Here is a 21,996-nt window from a genome sequence, read left to right on the forward strand (position 1 = left end):
ACATCCATTGGTTCGGGACTTTATGACTAGAGGGACCTTTCAAAAATTAGAGGTGGACCTTTTTGAGCTGAAATTAGGACTTTATGTGACTCCATATCAAAGATGGTTGACTCGTGGCTGTTCTTGAAGTGGGCTGGCAAACCACTCAGCTGGATCAAAACGAAACAAAGAAACGAGAATAAAATTGACTTCACTGGATCAAGAAGGTTGACCACCCCCAACATAGGGATGAGCAAGCAATGTCAACCGCTTCCCAGGAATCTGTAAAATCAAATGCCAGACCATGAGAAATTCTTCGACGAAATGACAGTATTGTAAAAACTATTGCTGAAAGGGCCATTAAATGTTAGTGACTGGCTGCAGCTTATTTTGATGGAGAGTAATCGATAGTAGTGGGCAACTAATGAAGATAAAAGGAACTGATTGGAAGGCGGAAGTGTCTTTTGCCTTCTGAAGGGTGATTTTTCATCAATTCAATACATACACTTCCTGCGCATCTAACTTTTTTGCTATTCATACTGATACTGTTCATACTGTTAATACTAAATACTGGACACACAATATGGAGCAGGGATGGACGCATATTATACAAATGATGTAAGCAGGTGCTCCACAGTTCATTTTTCAAGTTGAATATCCCTCACCTCAGTCAAATAAATCTGCAATAAAAATTGGAAATGGGATAAACCACGTTTCCTTCTTTGCTTTTATTCCACATAACAGATTCATGGCATTTTACTGCAAAATATAGATTCCCACCATTATCCACCGCCAACACCCCCACCCCCACCCCCGCCACCGCAACCACATGCTTGAACCTTCCGACAGTGAGGGGGAAATGAGGACCTGATGGGAAGGGAAGGCTCAGGTGGCAGGGACAGCGTTTGTTAACAGTGATTGTTTCCACAATGTGTTACTAGCTGTGATTACAACTACCAACAGAGTCAGTGATAGCAGCTGGCCTTCCTCAGCAGAAAGCAGTTTAAAAACATGTGATTAGATTTATTATTTTAAACTATGTTTCCCTTGTGTTTTGTTTTCAGAGCCGGCTTAAAGCAGCAGTGCAGCTCCTAGAAGATTATAAACATGGCACTTTACCCACAGGGGTCTCAAACCAGCAGGTAACTGTTTAATACTTGATCTGTCCCTCCTTGCCTTCTAATACCTTTCTGATGCTCTCTGTTGTAACAATATGATAATTGTTCTTCTGAGGTTCCCTTTCATGTTTGAGCTAGACCCATGTAGCCCGTTCTTCATGCTCAATGTCTTCCATTAATCCTCATTCAAAAACTGTATATATGTAACAATAATTACTGCAATATACTGTTTCCCAACAGTTCATCAAAATTGTGGAATTCTATCTACTCTTTAAAAAAAAATACTTTTACTAGTTACTAATGTTGATTAAGCTTTTTATTAGCTGTCCCTAGTTGCCCTGAAAACGTGGTGATGGGCTTTCTCCATGAATAATAGTAACAACCTACATGTATATGTCATCTTTAAAGTCATAAACCTTCCTAAGGTGTTTCACGGAGCATACTGAAATAAAAAATGTCACAAGCCACTTGACAGGTAATGGTATTGCCAACACTGAACCCCCACTATCAACAACTACCAGGGGTTGTAATTTACCAGAAGATTGATCTGGACTAAGCATATAAGTACGCTGACTATAACCAGGACACAAGCTAGAATTCTGTGATAAGTGTCTCCCCCAATACCTGTTCATCATCTACAATACACAAGTCTGGAGTATGACGAAATACAGTCCACTTGCCAAGGTGAGTGCTGCTGCTGAAGCACTCCATAACTTGACACCATTGTGGACAAAGCAGCCTGCTTTTTTGGTACCATATCCACCTGTTTCGACATTCATTCTCTTCACCGATGATGCACAGTGGCAGAAGTGTGCACTCCTACAAGATGTACTGCGCTAACTGGCCAAATCTCCTTTGACAGCACCTCACAAATCAGCAATATCTATTACATAGAAGGGCAAAGGCATCAGATACGTGGGACACTATCATCTGCAAATTCCCCAGTAGGCCACACATATCCTGACTTGGAATCGTATCACTGCTCATAAGGTATAAGATTAAATATTAGAGCAGAATTCAGCCATTCATTATGAATTCTGCTTCACCATTCGAGCATTGTTGGTATGTTTCTCAACCTCATTCTCCTGCCTTCTCCCAGAAACCCTTGATCTCCTTTCTAGTCAAGAACCAATCTATCTCTCTCTTAAATACACACAATGACTTAGCTTCAGCAGCAATGAGTTTCACGGATTTATGACCCTCTGGCTGAAGAAATTCCTCCTCATCTCAGTTCTAAAGGATTGTCTGCTGACTCTGAGATTGTGCCCTCAAGACCTAGTCTCTTCTACTAGTGGAAACATCTTCTCCACATCCACGCTATCCAGGCCTTTGGGTATTCAAAAAGTTTGATTGGGATCCCCCTTATCCATCTAAACTCATTGCAAGTAGACCGAGAGTCTTAAGCTGCCCTTCATGTATCTTGTAAAATCCCTCTACACCCCTCCAAGAACAGAATATTCTCCATTAGATACAGGGCCCAAAACTCCTCATAATATTCCAAGTGCAGTCTGACCAGAGCCTTATACAGTCTCAGTAAAACAAGAACTTCGCTGTTCTTGTATTCTAGCCTTTTTGAAATGAATGCATACGTTACATTTGCCTTCCTCACTGCCAGCTGAGCCAGCATGCTGATCTTAAGAGAATCCTGAACCAAGACTCTGAAGGCCCTTTGTGCTTCAGATTTCTAAAGCCTTACCATTCTGAAAAATAGTCAATTTCCTACCAAAGGCATAACCTGACACTTTCCAACATTGTATTCAATCTGTCACTTCTTTGTCCACTCTCCTCTCCTGGCCAAATCATTCTTCAGCCTCCCCACTTCCTCAACACTACTTGACCCTCCACCTACCTTTGTGTCGTCTGCAAACTTAGCAACAATACCGTCAGTAATGTCAGTAGTTATGGTCCAACACAGACTCCTGCTGAATTCCACGAGTCTCTGGCTGCCATCCTGAAGAAGACTCCTTTATCTCCTCTCTCTGCCTCCTGCCACTCAGCCCATCCCCTTTCCATGCCAGTACCGTGCCACTAACACCATGGGCTCTCATCTTGTTTAGCAGCCTCCTATGTGGCACCTTGTCAAAAGTCTGGAAATCCAATTAGATAATGTTTTCTGGAAGTCATTTATCTAACTTGCTTGTACTTCCTCAAAGAATTCTAAAAAAATTGTCAGGCATAATCTGCCCTTGATGAAGCCGTACTGACTCAGCCCTATGTTACAATCACAGTACAAACCTAAAATAGACTCTCAAATCTTACCAAGACTAAGGTCAGGCTAAGCTGCCTGTAGTTTCCTGTCTTCTGCCTCCCTCTTTTCTTAAACAGGGTGTTACATTAGCCATTTTCCACTCCTCTGGGACCCTCCCTCATTTGAGTGTTTCCTGAAAGAAAACCACCAATTCCCCAATAATCTCCTCAACTATCTCCTTCAGAGCTCTGCGATGCAGACTATCTGGTCCATGTGATTCATCCACCTTCAGACCTTTCAGCTTGCCCAGCACCAGCAAGAGGATGTGATGTAGAGTCAGAAGGTGTGGAATGTGTGTGGGTAGAGTTGAGGAACTGCAAAGGGGAAAAATGGACATTGATGGGCACTGTGTATAGGCCTTCAAGCAGTAGTTAGGATGTGGGAAAGAAAATGAATCAAGAGATACAAAGAACATGTAAGATAGGTATTATAACAATTAACATGGGGAATTCAAAATGCGGTGGACCGGGAAAAATCAGGCTTTTAAAACAAACAGACCCTTCAGTCCAACTTGTCCTAAATTAGCATAGCCCCATCTGCCAGCATTTGGCTACTACCCCTCCAAACTCTTCATATACCCGTCCAGATGCCTTTTAGATGTTGTAATCAGCCAGCCTCCACCAATTCCTCTGGCAGCTCAATCCATACACGCATCATGGGGCGGCACGGTGGCTCAGTGGTTAGCACTGCAGCCTCACAACACCAGGGACCCAGGTTCAATTCCAGCCTCAGGCAACTGTCTGTGTGGAGTTTGCACATTCTCCCCGTGTTTGCGTTGGTTTCCTCCGGGTGCTCTGGGTTCCTCCCGTCGTCCAAAGATGTGCAGGCTGGGTGGATTGGCCATGCTAAATTGCCCGTAGTGTTCAGGGGTGTGTGGGTTATAGGGGGATGGGTCTGGGTCTGGGTCTGGGTCTGGGCCTGGGTGGAATGTTTTAAGGGGTGGTGTGGACTTGTTGGGCCGAAGGGCCTGTTTCCACATTGTAGGGAAACTAATCTAAATAATCCTGTGCCTGAAACAGTTGCCCCTTAGGTGCTTTTCAAATCTTTCCTCTCTCACCTTAAACCTATGCCCTCTAGTTTTGCACTTACCCCTCTGGGGAGAAGATCTTGTCTATTTACCCTGTTAATGCCGCTCATTATTTTATACACTTCTATCAGTTCCCACCCCTCAGTCTCTGATGCTCCAGGGAAAATATCCCAGCCTATTCAGCCTCTTCCTATAGCTCAAAGCCTCTATCCCTCGCAACAACATCCTTGAAATCTTTTCTGAATCTTTTCAAGTTTCACAACATCCTTCCTTAGTTCCCAACCCTGATCTGCTTGCAGCTTCGTCTCTGTGATGCCCACCACATTATACTTGTCAATTTCCATCTGCATAAAAAGCTCACTTACCTTGTTTCAAATACTGCATGTGTTTAAGTACAATACCCTCAGTTCTACGCTGAATGCACCCCTTCTCTGCTGTGCCCAAAATTAGCTTCCTGATCATTTCCATATTCTCTGAAAACGGCAGCAACTTCTGCTGAGCCCTCCTCCCCTTTAACTTCTTCTGTTATTTTCCTTGCAACTGAACCCACACCCCTGACAATTTAGCTTAAAGCGCTGTCCACAGTCCTAGTTATATGATTTGCCAGGTTGTAGCATGATTCAGTTGGAATCCGTCCTATTAGAATAGCTCCCTCCTTTCTTAGTTCTGGTGCCAACGTGTCATGAATTTAAACCCATTTCCTGCATATCAAACTTTCTGCCATGTGTTTACTTCTTTAATCTTGTTGAACCTATGCCAACTTTATTGTGGCTTGGGCAGTAATCCAGAGGTTATTACCTTTTTGCTTCTACCTTTCAATTTAGCCCCTTGATGCTGATATTCCCTCAGCAGAACCACTTTCCCCTGTCTCTATTTGTCACTAGCACCTTTGTGGACCATGGCAACTGAATCTTTCCCCTCCCACCCCAGGTTTCTCTTCAGTCCAGATGAGATATTCTGTTCACAGGTACCAGGCAGGCAATTTAGCATTTGGGACTTTGATCCTGGCCACAGAGATCAGTGTCTATTCCCTTAAAAATTCATTGTCGCTGGCTCAAAAGCCTGGCCCCTCCTTCCTAACAGCACTGTGGGTAAATTTACATTGTGTGGACTGCAGCCTTTGAAGAATGCTGCTTGCCGCAATCTTCTTACGGGCAGTTTAAGGATTGGCAATAAATGATGGCCTAATCAGTGACACCCCCAACCGATAAATGAATTTTAAAATTGATTTTTATTTTCTGAATTCCATTCGCAACATTTGCTGCATAATTGTTAACAACCTTATCTATTGATCTTGATCTTGGAAACTTCAAATTAAGGTGATAACATTCAGAGCCATCATCCTCCTACAAATAGACAGGGGTGCTTAACCTGTTTTTACTAATTAGGCAATCTCACAGATTTATAGAATTCTTTGTGATCATTGATATCAAACTGAACCACTGGAACTGTGAACAGACCATCTGATTTTATAATATCCCCAAGGTAAGCAACATTCCCTTAGTATAAAACTAGAGCTTGGAATATGAACTGAGATTCCACAAGCAAGGAGAATCTCCATAAGTGGTATAACATCAGGTTGTGTTTGATAATTCAATAAACTGTAAATGACCTTGGAACAATAGGGCCAAAAACCATTTTCCCAAGGCATTCTTACCTTTTCTATTTCTTATCTCCATCCAAGCTAATTTTACAGTTTGATCCACCAAACTAAGATTGTTTCTCACTACTGTACTGATCTCATACTGTTATTTCGGAAATACTCACCTCCTTTACCTTTCTTCCTGTCTTTCCGAAAGGTCAATTACCCGTGAATACACAGATCATTCCGTAACTGCCACCCAAAGGTTGCAGGAACAGCACCTCACATTTCGTTTGGGAGCCGTGCAGCCCATTGTTTTATTGTGGACTTCATAAGCTTCAAAATCTCCCCGCCCCTGACCTTAGCCCAAAACCTGTCCAGCTCGTCCCCACCTCGCTGACCTGTCTGTCTTTACTCCCACCTATCCGCTCCTCCCACCTCAGTCCTCACCCCCATCTCCTACATACCTGTCTCATCCCCACCTCCTTGACCTGTCTGTCTTTCCTTGACTGACCAACCCCCATTCTAACTCCCCACCTACACTCACCTATAATGGCTGCATCCCCGCCTCCTTGACCTGTCCGTCTCCTCTCCACTTATCTGCTCCTTTATCCGTCTTCCATCCGCCTCCAGTCTCTCTCTATTTATTTCAGAACCACTTTCCCCTCCGTCATTTCTGAAAAAGGGTCCAGACTGGAAACGTCAGCTTTTGTGCTCCTCTGACGCTGCCTGGCCTGCTGTATTCATCCAGCTCCACACCGTCCGATGAAGGGTCTAGGCCCGAAATGTCAGCTTTTGTGCTCCTGAGATGCTGCTTGGCCTGCTGTGTTCATCCAGCTTCACACTTTATTATCTTGGATTCTCCAGCATCTGCAGTTCCCATTATCGCTCTCATTCTGTAACTATGTCTTTCTAATGGCTATCAAACAATTTATTTATTTATTTATTATTTATGCTGTCAATTCGTCCATCTTGTTATGATGCCGAATGCATTTAGATGAAGAATCTTTAATTTTGCCATTTCACCATGTTTCCCTACTTGACCTTATTGGTTGTTGCTCATATGCTTGTACACATTGTCTTTTCCTATCACTTTATAGTTATCATTGCCAGTAATGTATCACCTCCTCTATTGCCTTCTCCTTTTTCTCTTGCTTTCCAAAACATTATCACATTAACTCTCCCTTACTGTTTCATTTAAGTTCTCTATAAATCCCTGGGAGCTCAATTTCCCAGTACAACAGTACAAGGATGGTTCACATAAAACAAAAATAATGTGCTCTCCTTTTCCCCAGAACTAGTGCTACTGTACCATAAATCAAAACCCATTTCTCCCAAAATCTCAGACTTACCTACTCTAACTGATGGAAAACACATTTTGAGTTAGAAACCAACTAGGAAAGAATTAAGATAATAAAATGTGAGGCTGGATGAACACAGCAGGCCCAGCAGCATCTCAGGAGCACAAAAGCTGACGTTTCGGGCCTAGACCCTCCATCAGAGAGGGGAATGGGGAGAGGGTTCTGGAATAAATAGGGAGAGAGGGGGAGGCGGACCGAAGATGGAGAGAAAAGAAGATAGGTGGAGAGGACAGTATAGGTGGGGAGGTAGGGAGGCGATAGGTCAGCCCAGGGAAGACGGAGAGGTCAAGGAGGTGGGAGAGGTTAGTAGGTAGGAGATGGAGGTGCGGCTCGGGGTGGGAGGAAGGGATGGGTGAGAGGAAGAACAGGTTAGGGAGGCAGAGACAGGCTGGACTGGTTTTGGGATGCAGTGGGTGGAGAGAAAGAGCTGGGCTGGTTGTGTGGTGCAGTGGGGAGAGGGGACGAACTGGGCTGGTTTTGGGATGCAGTGGGGGAAGGGGAGATTTTGAAGCTGGTGAAGCCCACATTGATGCCAAAGGGCTGTAGGGTTCCCAAGCGGAATATGAGTTGCTGTTCCTGCAACCTTCGGGTGGCATCATAGTGGCACTGCAGGAGACCCCTTCCCCCACCACATCCCAAAACCAACCCAGTTCGTCCCCTCCCCCCACTGCACCACACAACCAGCCCAGCTTTTCCCCTCCACCCACTGCATCCCAAAACCAGTCCAGCCTGTCTCTGCCTCCCTAACCTGTTCTTCCTCTCACCCATCCCTTCCTCCCACCCCAAGCCGCACCTCCATCTCCTACCTACTAACCTCATCCCACCTCCTTGACCTGTCCGTCTTCCCTGGGCTGACCTATCCCCTCCCTACCTCCCCACCTATACTTTCCTCTCCACCTATCTTCTTTTCTCTCCATCTTCGGTCCACCTCCCCCTCTGTCCCTATTTATTCCAGCTCCCTCTCCCCATCCCCCTCTCTGATGAAGGGTCTAGGCCCGAAATGTCAGCTTTTGTGCTCCTGAGATGCTGCTGGGCCTGATGTGTTCATCCAGCCTCACATTTTATTATCTTGGATTCTCCAGCATCTGCAGTTCCTATTATCACTGATAGGAAAGAATTAAGTTTCTTCTTGATCTCAGCTGAGTGAGCACAATTGAAAAAGGCAGAAGTTTATTGTTAACATTTTGTTTCTACAGGTGGAGTGCAATTCTGCAATTAGTTTTTGTTACATTGTCCAAAATGGCTGTAAAAAAGGAAAAGTCACCACAGTCCTACTGGCCCAAAGGGCTGCTCCATCATTAGAGAGAGATGATTGCTGGGTAGTTTAAGCTGATGCTCACCATGTTTCAGGCAAGGAGAGAAGTTGAGAAGAACAGTCCTTTACGGTTAACTCTAGCAGGTGTAGGAATTGAATCCACGCTGTTGGCATCACTCTGCAATCAGCCAGTAATGAATGTGATGAGCGCAAAAATCAAGGTCTGAGATACAGTGGAATTAAAATTTCTTTTTCCGAGATGGCAGTGGATTAGCATCCTAACCAACATCGAGCTGAAACCCAGTGCAGTCTCCCAGCCTTGAGGTGAAGCCCAGTGCAGACTCACAGCCTCGATGTGAGCCCATGGCAGAGTCTCAGCCTTGAGAAGCCCAACACAGTCTCACAGTCTTGAGGAAGCCTAGTATGGACTCCTGGCCTCAAAGAAGCCCAGTGCAGACATGGGTTCATGGAGTACTAGATACTGCATCAGCAAATGTGCTGTCATCTAGAAGAGAGGTTCAGCTAATGAGTGAAACGTAAGATACAAAAGATCCTTCAAAAGAGCAGGGAGTTCTTTCTGGGCATCCTGGTCAGCACTGATCCTCGAGCCACATTACCTTGTTGCTGACTGGAGAAATTTAGTGTGCACAAGATGATTGCTGAATTGGCAATATTACTACATTGAGTAATGTTATCTTGACTAAGCTGGGACCTAGACAAAAAAAGAGGATGGGTTGCACCCAAGCTGGAGGGGCACCAATATCTTGGGAACGAGGTTCAAAAGTGCCAGTCAGGAGTGTTTAAACTGGTGTCACAGGGAGGTGAAAACGAGAGTAGCAGGTCAGTAAGTATAAAGACTGGGGAAGAGCTTGAGTGTAAAGCAAAGAAAACAAAGAGGAAGAGCAGTCAGGGAGAGGTTGCTGAGCTGAGCAGAACTGGAGGCTTGTATTTGCTTCAGTGCAAGAAGTACAACGGGTAAGATGGATGAATTTTGAGCCTAGATTAATGCATGCAGTTATGATGTAGTTGCTGTCACAGAGACATGGTTGAAAGGGCAACAGGATAAGCAGCTTAACGCTCCAGGATTTTGATGTTTTAGATGAGACAAAGGAGGAAGCAAAAGAGGTGGGGGAGTTGCATGACTGGTTAGGGAATGTATCATAGCTGTGTTGTGGGAGGACAGCCTGGAGGGAACGTGTGGCAAGGTGTTATGGGTAGATTTCAAGGAAGTATGTACAATGCTGGGATTGTACAACAGCCAGCAGGAGATAGAGGAAGCAATATGTAGTCAGATTCTGGAAAGATATGAAAATAACACAGTTGTTGTAGTGGGTGATTTTAACTTTCCCCATATTGACTGGGACTCCCTTTGTGCCGGGGGTTTGGTTGGGAAGCAATTTGTTAGGTGTGTCCAGGAGAGTGTTTTCGAACAGTATGTGGATGGTCCAATGAGGAAGAGGGTCATAGTCCATTAGAAAATGAGCCTGACCAGGTGATCAAAGTTTCAGTGGGGATGCATTTTGGGAATTGAGACCATACTTATGTAAGTCTTCAGATACTTATGAATAAGGACAAATGTGGACCTCAGATGAGGGTGTTAAATTAGCGAGTTTTGAGAAGATTTGTAGCTCAGGTTGAGGTTCTGGATGTGAGATTGCTCGCTGAGCTGGAAGGTTCGTTTTCAGACGTTTCATCCCCATTCTAGGTAACATCATCAGTGAGCCTCCAACAAAGTGCTGGTGTTATGTCCCGCTTTCTATTTATCTAGTTAGATTTCCTTGGGTTGGTGATGTCATTTCCTGTTCTTTTTCTCAGGGGATGGTAGATTGGCTCCAAATCAATGTGTTTGTTGATGGAGTTCTGGTTGGAATGCCATGCTTCTAGGAATTCTCGTGCGTGTCTCTGTTTGGTTTGTCCTAGGATGGATGTGTTGTCCCAGTCAAAGTGGTGTCCTTCCTCATCTGTATGTAAGGATACTAATGATAGTGGGTCATGTCGTTTTGTGGCTAGTTGATGTTCATGTATCCTGGTGGCTAGCTTTCTGCCAGTTTGTCCAATGTAGTGTTTGTCACAGTTCTTGCAAGGTATTTTGTAGATGACATTTATTTATTGTCTGTATAGGGTCTTTTAAGTTCATTAGCTGCTGTTTTAGTGTGTTGATAAAATGTGAGGCTGGATGAACACAGCAGGCCAAGCAGCATCTCAGGAGCACAAAAGCTGACGTTTCGGGCCTAGACCCTTCATCAGAGAGGGGGATGGGGTGAGGGTTCTGGAATAAATAGGGAGAGAGGGGGAGGCGGACCAAAGATGGAGAGAAAAGAAGATAGGTGGAGAGAGTATAGGTGGGGAGGTAGGGAGAGGATAGGTCAGTCCAGGGAAGACGGATAGGTCAAGGAGGTGGGATGAGGTTAGTAGGTAGATGGGGGTGCGGCTTGGGGTGGGAGGAAGGGATGGGTGAGAGGAAGAACAGGTTAGGGAGGCAGAGACAGGTTGGACTGGTTTTGGGATGCAGTGGGTGGAGGGGAAGAGCTGGGCTGGTTGTGTGGTGCAGTGGGGTGAGGGGATGAACTGGGCTGGTTTAGGGATGCGGTGGGGGAAGGGGAGATTTTGAAACTGGTGAAGTCCGCATTGATACCATTGGGCTGCAGGGTTCCCAAGCGGAATATGAGTTGCTGTTCCTGCAACCTTCGGGTGGCATGATTGTGGCACTGCAGGAGGCCCATGATGGACATGTCATCTAAAGAATGGGAGGGGGAGTGGAAATGGTTTGCGACTGGGAGGTGCAGTTGTTTGTTGCGAACTGAGCGGAGGTGTTCTGCAAAGCGGTCCCCAAGCCTCCGCTTGGTTTCCCCAATGTGGAGGAAGCCACACCGGGTACAGTGGATGCAGTATACCACATTGGCAGATGTGCAGGTGAACCTCTGCTTAATGTGGAATGTCACCCTGTAGCCTAATGGTATCAATGTGGACTTCACCAGTTTCAAAATCTCCCCTTCTCTACAAATACCAGCCAGCTGATCCTAGACTGCTGAAGGCATTGTTACATTGTCAAATTGATTCTATATGTACTGCTGTCTGACCTCAGTTTTGTCCTACAAGCTTCAATTGAAAGCAGATATCTTGGTTGTTAGCTCCTGTGTCAGTTGCAGTACTAAGGCATATTGCTATGGTCAAAGACAACCCTGCATTCCAGTCATATGAAGATACAGCTGAAACAGGGGAGAGGGAGGAGGCATGGGTACCATTCTGTGCCTCAGCCCAACTGATAGTATTGGTTTCAGTCAGTTAATGCAAGATTGGAAGAGCACCATGAGATTTTACAAATGAAAAGAAAGATGTGCATTTATAAAGCCCTTCCACAGTCACAAGACATGCGAAAACATTCTATAGGCAATAAAATACTTCAGGAATTGGCACTGTTCTAATGCAGGAAATGTAATAACCAATTTCTCAGGCTGTGCTGAGTTAGTTCAATTTAGCAGTGTTAAACATGAAATGATATGAAAGGTGTCATCTGCTTGTTGTAAATTCCCAGCTGATTATTGTTTTCATCAAAGTATTTCTGATGTAGGAAATTCTGAGAAGAGGAGGAGAAATCAGTTTTCAACAAAAGTGCAAACAGGGATGTTGGAAAACAAAATCAGGTGCTGGAAGGAAAATTATTTCCTATTACTCATGTTGAACTGCTGTTAGTGACTAATAGATTCATGCAACGCAGAAAAGGCTCTTCGACCCATCAAATTTGCACCAATATAGCTATCAACAAAGGTGCACCAATCCCAAATTCCTACACTTTCCCCACATCCCTGAATGTTATGATATTTGAAGTGCTCATTCCTCTCCCTATAACTCAGGCCTACTAGTCCTGGCAACATCCTCGTACATCTTCTAAATGCAACACTCCCAAGTGTGGCCTCATCAATGACTTATTCACTGTAATATAACATCCCAACTCCTGTACTCAATTACTCAAACTGATGAAGGCCAGCATAATAAATGCCTTCTTCACCACCCTGTCCACCTGTGATGCTGCTTTCAACAAACTAAGTACTTAGACTCCTAGATCCCTGTTTTCCACAACACTCCTCAGGACCTTACCGTTTACTGTCTAAGTCCTACCTTTGTTTGACTTCCCAAAGTGCAATGCCTCACACTTATCTTTATTGAATTGCATTTGCCAAGCTTCAACTCACCTCCCTGTAAGTTTTGATAACCTTCCTCGCTATCAACGATACCTCCTAATTTTGTTTCATCCTCAAACTTTCTAATCCTGCCTCGTACTTTCACATCCAGATCATTCATGTAAATAACAAATAACAAAGGTCCCAGCGCAGACCCCTGTGGCACACTACTAGTCAAGGCCTCCAGTCCAAGAAATAACCCTAAACCATCTCCCTCTGCTTCCTACCATCGAGCCAATTTTGAATCCAATTAGCTACCTCGCCCTGGATCCCACGAAACCAAACCTTCATATCTAGCCTGCTATGTGGGACCTTGTCAAAGGCCTAACTAAAGTCTGTATAGACAACAATAGTAGGAACTGCTGATGCTGAAGAATATGAGATAACGAGGTGTAGAGCTGGATGAACACAGCAGGCCAAGCAGCATCAAAAACCAGCCCAGCTTGTCACCGCCTCCCTAACCTGTCCTTCCTTCCACCTATACCCTTCTCCCACCTCAAGCTCCATCCCCATCTCCTACCTACTAACCTCGTCCTGTCCCCTTGACCTATCCATCCTCCCTGGACTGACCTATCTCCTCCTTACCTCCTCACGTACACTAACCTTTACTGGCTCCATCCCCGCCTCTTTGATCGGTCTGTCTCTTCTCCACCTATCTTCTCCTCTATCCATCTTCTATCCGCCTCCCCATCTCTCTCTATTTATTTCAGAACCCCCTTCCCCTCCCCCATTTCTGAAGAAGGGTCTAGGCCTGAAATGTCAGCCTTCCTGCTCCTCTGATGCTGCTTGCTGTGTTCATCCAGCTCTATACCTTGTTATCTCCATATAGACAACGGTAGACAAACAGGAGGCTGGAAGAACACATCAGACCAGGCAGTATCTAGAGGAAATGAGCAGTCAACATTTCAGGTATTTCCCTTCTTCGGGACTGGATGTGAGGGTAGGGAGAGCTGCAGATAAAGTAGGGGCAGAGAGGTGGATTTGGAATCACAGGTGGAGGTGTACACTTCTCCCACCCTGTATCCTGTAAAACTCCATCCCATTTTCCCAATTCCTCCATCTCCGACGCATCTGCTCTGATGAGGAGATGTTCCACTCCCAAGCATCCTGGATGTCCGCCTTTTTCAAACAACGCTCTTTTTCCTACTTTGCTGTCCAGCCAGCTCTCCACTGTGCCTCCTCCATTCCCCACTCCACAGCTCTTAATCATGAACTACCTTCCAAATATAACAAAGATTGGGTCCCCTTTGCCCTCACTTTCCACTCACTCCACCAGCCTCCACCTCCAACTTATCATCCTTAAATACTTCCGTCAACTCCGATTAGACCCCAACACCAGGAACATCTTCCATTCCCCGCCCCTCTTTGCCTTCCACAAGGACCATTCCCTGCACCACTCCTTTGTTCGTCCCACACTCCCCAACCCGCCCGGGACCTTCCCCTGTAACTGTAAAAGACGCAACACCTGCCCACACACCACCTCCATCAGGGCTCGAAACAGTCCTTCCAAGTGAGACAAAGCTTCACCTGCATCCCCAACAATGTAGTCTATTGCATCCAGGAGCACAAAAGCTGACATTTCGGGCCTAGACCCTTCATCAGAGAGGGAGATGGGGAGAGGGAACTGGAATAATAGGGAGGGGGGGAGGCTGACCGAAGATGGAGAGAAAACAAGATAGGTAGAGAGGAGAGTATAGGTGGGGAGGTAGGGAGAGGATAGGTCAGTCCAGGGAAGATGGACAGGTCAAGGAGGCGGGATGAGGTGGTAGGTAGGAAATGGAGGTGCGGCTTGAGGTGGGAGGAAGGATGGGTGAGAGGAAGAACAGGTTAAGGAAACAGAGACAGGCTGGGCTGGTTTTGGGATGCAGTGGGGGGAGGGGACGAGCTGGGCTGGTTTTGGGATGCAGTAGGGGAAGGGGAGATTTTGAAGCTTGTGAAGTCCACATTAATACCATTGGGCTGTAGGGTTCCCAAGCGGAATATGAGTTGCTGTTCCTGCAACCTTCGGGTGGCATCATTGTGGCACTGCAGGAGGCCCATGATGGACATGTCGTCTGAGGAATGGGAGGGGGAGTTGAAATGGTTCGCGACTGGGAGGTGCAGTTGTTTATTGCGAACCGAGCGGAGGTGTTCTGCAAAGCGGTCCCCAAGCCTCCACTTGGTTTCCCCAATGTAGAGGAAGCCACACTGGGTACAATGGATACAATATACCACATTGGCAGATGTGCAGGTGAACATCTGCTTGATATGGAAGGTCATCTAGGGGCCTGGGATGGGGGTGAGGGAGGAGGTGTGCGGCAAGTGTAGCACTTCCTGTGGTTGCAGGGGAAGGTGCCGTGTGTGGTGGGGTTGGAGGGGATTGTGGAGCAGACAAGGGAGTCGCGGAGAGAGTGGTCTCTCCAGAAGGCACACAAGGGTGGGGATGAAAAATGGCTTGGGTGGTGGGGTCGGATTGTAGATGGCGGAAGTGTCGGAGGATGATGCGTTGTATCCGGAGCTTGATGGGGTGGTGTATGAGGACTAGGGGGATTCTCTTTGGACGGTTATTGCAGGGGCGGGGTGTGAGGGATGTGTTGCGGAAAATGTGGGAGACGCGGTCAAGGGCGTTCTCGACCACTGCGGGGGGAAAGTTGCGGTCCTGGAAGAACATGGACATCTGGGATGTGCGGGAGTGGAATGCCTCATCCTGGGAGCAGATGCGGCAGAGGCAGAGGAATTGGGAATGGGGGATGGAATTTTTGCAGGAGGGTGGGTGGGAGGAGGTGTATTCTAGGTAGCTGTGGGAGTCAGTGGACTTGAAATGGACATCAGTTTCTAGCTGGTTGCCTGAGATGGAGACTGAGAGGTCCAGGAAGGTGAGGGATATGTTGGAGATGGCCCAGGTGAACTTGAGGTTGGGGTGGAAGGTGTTGGTAAAGTGGATGAACTGTTCGAGCTCCTCTGGGGGGCAAGAGGCTGCGCCGATACAGTCATCAATGTAACGCAGGAAGAGGTGGGGTTTGGGGCCTGTGTAGGTGCGGAAGAGGGACTGTTCCACGTAACCTGCAAAGAGGCAGGCATAGCTGGGGCCCATGCGGGTACCCATGGCCCCCCCCCCATTTCAACTCCCCCTCCCATTCCTCAGACGACATGTCCATCATGGGCCTCCTGCAGTGCCACAGTGATGCAACCCAAAGGTTGCAGGAACAGCAACTCATATTCCGCTTGGGAACCCTGCAGCCCAATGGTATCAATGTGGACTTCACAAGCTTCAAAATCTCCCCTTCCCCTACGGCGTCACAAAACCAGCCCAGCTCGTCCCCTTCCTCCGCTGCATCCCAAAACCAGCCCAGCCTGTCTCTGTTTCCTTAACCTGTTCTTCCTCTCACCCATCCCTTCCTCCCACCTCAAGCCGCACCTCCATTTCCTACCTACACCTCATCCCGCCTCCTTGACCTGTCTATCTTCCCTGGACTGACCTATCCCTACCTCCCCACCTATACTCTCCTCGCTACCTATCTTTTTTTTCTCTACATCTTCGGTCCGCCTCCCCCTCTCCCTATTTATTCTAGTTCCCTCTCCCATCCCCCTCTCTGATGAAGGGTCTAGGGCCCAAAACGTCAGCTTTTGTGCTCCTGAGATGCTGCTTGGCCTGCTGTGTTCATCCAGCTCCACACTTTGTTATCTACAACCAATACTACTGCATTACTCCGATAGATATCTGCAATCTTTCAATGCATGAGCTCCTCTAGTACCCGCTGTCTGTTTGAGGGGTCTATAATACAGCCCCAACAGAGTGACCATTCCCTTCTTTTTCCTAAATTCTCATCATTTAGTCTCATTTGTTGACCCCTGAAGAATATCCTCTCTAAGCGCTGTTGTTATGTCCTCCCTTATCAAAACGGCAAATCCCCCTCCTTGCTTATTTGTACTTCGGTCACACCTGTAGCTTCTGTATCCTGGAACATTGAGCTGCCAATCTGCCCTTTTCCCAGCCATGTTTCTGTTATAGTTATAACATCCCAGTCCCCAGGGCCAATCCATGCTCTGAGCTCATCTGCCTTACCAGTCAGGCACTGACTGGAGTAAACAGTTAACAGAGCAAGTAAACTTGCTCTCGATCGCCAATGTATTTTCCCCTGACTTCTTGATGGCCCCTGTCTTATTCAGAACCCTAACCCCTGCCAAACTAGTTTATATCCTTCTGGGTAACAGTAGCAAATCTCCCCATGAGCATATCTGCCACCCTCCGGTTCAAGTGCAACCCATTCAAATTGCTCAATGTCTCCATCCCAGGCAACATCCTGGTGATCCTCCTCTGTACTCTCTCCAGTGCATTTACATCCTTTCTGCAGTGAGGTGACCAGAACTGCACACAGTACACCAGCAGTGGCCTAGCCAAAGCTCTGTACAACTCCAACGTTACCTCCTTGCTCTAATACTCAATGCTGCGACTGATGAAAGCAAATGTCCCATTTGCCTCCTTAATCATCCTATTCACATGCTGTGGCAACTGCAGGGATCTGCGAACAATTACCCTAAGATCCCTGTGTTACTCTGAGCTACATAGAGTTCCGCAATTCATTAAATACTTTCTCATCTTGTTTCTTCGTCCAAGGTGCATCACTTCGCACTTTTCAGATTTAAGTGCCATCTGCCACTGGTCTGCCCATCTGACCAACCTATCTATGTCTCCCTGTAACCAGCAAACAGCTTCTTTGCTATTAACCACTTTACCAATCTTGATGTCATCTGCAAATTATGCATTGATACTCATTAAGGACAAGGCATTTGACAATCAAATGAGACAAAAGGCATACGGGTCGCCAAGGTATGGTTGCCTGCATTCAGATGTTTTATAGGATGTGGCTGCCTCTCATCTTCCAAGGGTGAATACCTACTTTAGCTCCTCACTTTTTGTTATATATCTGGAGAGAGCCACAGTTCTGTGGCCAAAGTATTTTTGTGGTTCATTGAGTACAGTTTCTGGTCAATGGTAACCCCTCCAGAATGCTGACAGTCAGAAACTCAGTCAAGAGACAGTGGTTCGATTCTCTTTCCTTCAAGGTAGTCAGAGCATGGATGGCACAAATATTGTAAGCTACTTGTCAATCCAAACCTGTGTGTTATTTAGGTCTTGCTATATCTTGACAGTATTTGAGGAGATGTGAATGGTGCTAAATATTACGTTATCATAAGTAATCTTTGCCACTTCCAATAAAATGGTGAAAGGATGAGCATCCAAGATCCTTAACATTGACTATATATCAAGCAGGAAGAGCTCACAGAAATGAATAATGTCTTATGATGTCATGGATATGAGGTCAGAAGCACATCTTGAGATTAGGCACGACAACAAGTTTGTGAATAGTCATGTTTAATTTCAGACCGTTGCCAAGGAGAAGGCTGGAGTTGGTAATTTAGTGACAGAGTTTGGAACAGGGACAGAAGTCATTGGCTTCAGTCTTGCCAATATTTTTGGATAAAATTGCTGTTGCTCTGGTCCAGATGCCTTAATTAGGTCTGTGCAGATATCTTGGACATTTGAAGGAGATTACAATGATAGGGAGAGATGAGACCATGGACAGATTTGGAAAACAGAGATGAGAATTTTAAAATTCTTTGAATGGGGGTCTGTGCAGTGAACGTGGAGCTGATAGATGGACAGGAATTGGTGTGAGTTAAGACAGTGGAGTTTTGAAGTGTAGGACACCAGGCAAGAGTATATTGGAATAGGCAAGTCTAGAACTAACAAAGGCACTGAATGAAGTAACAGCAGCAGATTAGCTGAGACAAAGTCATGGCCAGGTAATGTCAGGGATTTGGAAATAAACAATCTTGGTGTCAGCCCAAATATGTATTTGGATGTCCTTCTCGGAATCAGTTGTACTCGAGGGATGTGAGGCTTGCTGTTAAAATGTTGACAGGGAGAGAGGAAGAGTCAGTATCAATGCACAATATAAATGTGAGTACTTTCCTTTTCTTTAGCGGAACCTATCAGTATAAGATGATGTGCAGAGTTAACTACTGGCTCCTGAAAATAGCCACTATTGTCTGGCAAGTTCTTTATTGCGAAATAAGAATAGTTCATTGTCGTGAACCACTGTGTATTCAGCTAGATCATGGGTGATCTGCACCTCAGTACTATTTATTTTGCTTTTCTTCAGATCTCTCAATGCCCTATTTGAACAAAGGCGATCCTCAGCCGTCAAACATCTCGTTGACTGTAGCATTTTTTTTCTTGTGACGTGGGTGCTGATTGAATAGTTTAGGCCTGTACTTGCTAGAATGAGTGGATGGTGAGATACGAGATGCTAAAGGGGACTGACAAAGTTGATGTAGAGCAGATGACTCCCTTGTGGGGCAATCTGAAATGAGATGCCATAGTTTTAGGCGAAGGGGTGATAAGTTTAAAACAGAGATGATGAGGAATCACTTCCCCCAAAGGGGTGTGAATCTGTAGAATTCCATACACCACACTGCAGGAAAGTGGAGTTGATGCCAAGCTGAGATCCGCCACGGTCATGTCAAATGGCAGAGCAGGCTCAAGTGGCTGCATTGTCTATCCCTGCTCCTAACTCTTATGTTCGTATGTTCTAAACCACAAATTTAGTTGTTACAATTTATAATTTAATCCTAAAAGCTAAATGTCAAATAAAGCAGTTTTTGGAGTTGCCAAGAAATAATGGGAACGGCACATGCTGGAAAATCCGAGATAACAAAGTATGGAGCTGGATGAACACAGCTGGCCAAGCAGCATCTCAGGAGCACAAAAGCTGACGTTTCGGGCCTAGACCCTCCTTCTGAAGAAGGGTCTAGGCCCGAAACGTCAGCTTTTGTGCTCCTGAGATGCTGCTTGGCCAGCTGTGTTCATCCAGCTCCACACTTTGTTATTTTGGAGTTGCCAACTTTGCCAAACACCAGAAAAAAAAAGCAACATACTGTGGATGTTGGAAATCTGAAGCAAACACAGAGAATGCTGGAAACCTGAGCAGGTGTGGCAGCATCTGTGAAGAAAGAAATAGAATTAACTGTTTTGAGTCCAGGATGACTTCTTCCAAACTTCAGAAGAGAAAAAGTTTATGGATTTGTACTGAAATAGAGCGGTTGATGTAGTTTTCCCTTCAGTGCTGGGAAACCTTTGGATATTGGCAAAACTTAATTTAAAACAAGATCTAATATCTGCAGACCATCCTTGAATGCAGGAGAAATGAGAGAAATGGACTTTCAGCTTCCCGACCTGATCTATGTGACAAGTTCGTTCTTTTCCTAATTGCTTAATCTAACCCTATTCTCACTATTGCAATGTGCCAGTGTTGGTGTGAGTACATGCTTGCCTTTCACAGCTGTTTTGAACAGGCATCAACCTCTCTTGTTTACAAAGAAACTTCTGCCAAATGGGCACACGTCACCCTTTTCATCGATGAAGACATAGTGCCAAGTGTTTGTTTATTTGGTCTACACTTTCCCCTCTGACAGCCGCCCCTCTCAAGCACATTTTCACAATCTGGATGGGATGAGGTTACCTCAGCCTTGCTAGCAGCACTTTGTCATCAATTACTTGTGTATATTTTGTTTGGGCATAATAAATTCTGAGATAAATTTCCTCTTTGGAGATGCATTTTACAGAATCGGGAATCAGTGAATTTATCCATCTGTGTCTGTAGCCTGCTTCTCATGCTGCTTTCTTTCTACTTAAAGATTGAATTGACCTTGCAAAGTAGGAATTCAGTGTATAAAAAATAATAACAGTTTTCTCATAAGGTTCTGTATTTATCAACAATAACAGTCTTTTCACATGTTACAAGGGCAGGCACTTCATATATTACACCAAATAGCGGACTCAGTAAATAAGAGGACCAACAGGCCTGTGCAAAACCTTTGAGAATATAGGCCCTGTATGATAGAAAATACTTTTATGTTTGAGAGTTTTGAATTTGTAGTATGGCTATTACACAAATATTTTAGTTATGTTATAATACAGTCACCATTCAACATAAATAGAGATTCAGGTGAGTTCTCTTCTGAAATGGAAGCAATATGCTGATAATAAATAAAGGGGTGACAAATTAAAGAAAGGTGATCCCATGCCATATGTCACAATGACTTCTGTACTGATCAGATGAATTACAGGTACAGTCAGTGGGAAAACAGCATATTTTAATTGGAGGAACATGGGAGACGGAATCTGTGAGGAATTGTTCCTCAGTCACAGATTCTGTCTCTCCCATGCTGGTTGCTCCAGCTCATCCTTCCTGTTCTCGCTTCTCCTGCAGAGACAGAAGCTATGGTTAAAGGAGCACAAGCAAGGAGGGAACCTAATGGAATAATTATCTTGAGACAATGACCCACTTGATCTGAGAATTCCTCATTCACCAGAACCATGGCACCCAGTTCAAGACTAACTTTTGATATCTCTGGGAATGGGACTAGGGGAGAAAACAGAAAGGCTGCAGGGAACCAAAAATCCAAACCCAGGATCAAGTGTGGGAGGCCAATCTGTATCGAGAATACTGGCAGCAGATAGCAGAGCCGTCAGATTTTAATTTTATGGAATAGGGAACTGGGGAAGCAATTGGAAATTAAAAGATAAACTGTGTAGATTCATTATGTCTTTGACTAACTTGCTGAAACTACTTAAGGCAGTCTGATTTCTGTTCCGTTGCATCAAATGGTTGGAATTTGACATTAATCTAATTTTACTTTATTGTTGTAAATTGGTAATTGTTTATTTGGGTGCCAAATAAGAATTTTCAAGATGGCACGGCAGGCAGCCTTTGTTCATGGAAAGTGAAGCTTGCCTCATTTTACTTAGTGCATTGGCCATTAACTAAAAGTGTGGTGGTTCAAGCCCAGCTAGGGAGGAATTTTTATTCACTGTTTGTGGAGTTGAAGATTATCAGATCAGTATTAAAACCTATAAAGCAATGTCCTATTTTCGGGAATACATGGAATTCCTTCTACCTTCTTGAAAAGCTGAAATGTTGAAATCCTGAGGTAAGTTTGGTAATTTTATACAAACACATTAGCCTAAAGTCCTGACTGTGTTATAAGGTAAACAAAGGGAAAACAAATGTTAACTTTAAAAATTTGCTACGTTTAGTTACGATGCAAAATTTCTTTTCAATCAACATTAAAACAATATTGCAGTTACTTTTTTTGTGTATGTTTTCTGAGTTTTGACTTTGTTTGAAACAAAACACTGGAACTATTGTCACCACATCAATGTTACTTTACAAAATTAAGTTTCACTCTAGCACTGAAGT

General features: G+C 45.0%; 1 protein-coding gene across 5 annotated transcripts in view; it reads left to right on the forward strand.

Annotated features, from left to right (window-relative positions):
- LOC125455349 (sideroflexin-5-like) overlaps positions 1-21,996 on the forward strand; it is a 274,456-nt gene that overhangs the window by 39,984 nt on the left and 212,476 nt on the right. For all 5 annotated transcript variants that reach the window (XM_059650637.1, XM_059650636.1, XM_059650639.1 and 2 more), the window contains one exon: positions 1,044-1,121. In XM_059650637.1, the coding sequence (XP_059506620.1) occupies positions 1,044-1,121 (78 nt within the window). The remainder of the gene's footprint in view (positions 1-1,043; positions 1,122-21,996) is intronic.

The sequence above is a fragment of the Stegostoma tigrinum genome, chromosome 1, assembly GCF_030684315.1.
Source record: "Stegostoma tigrinum isolate sSteTig4 chromosome 1, sSteTig4.hap1, whole genome shotgun sequence".
In the NCBI taxonomy this organism is placed as follows: domain Eukaryota; kingdom Metazoa; phylum Chordata; class Chondrichthyes; order Orectolobiformes; family Stegostomatidae; genus Stegostoma; species Stegostoma tigrinum.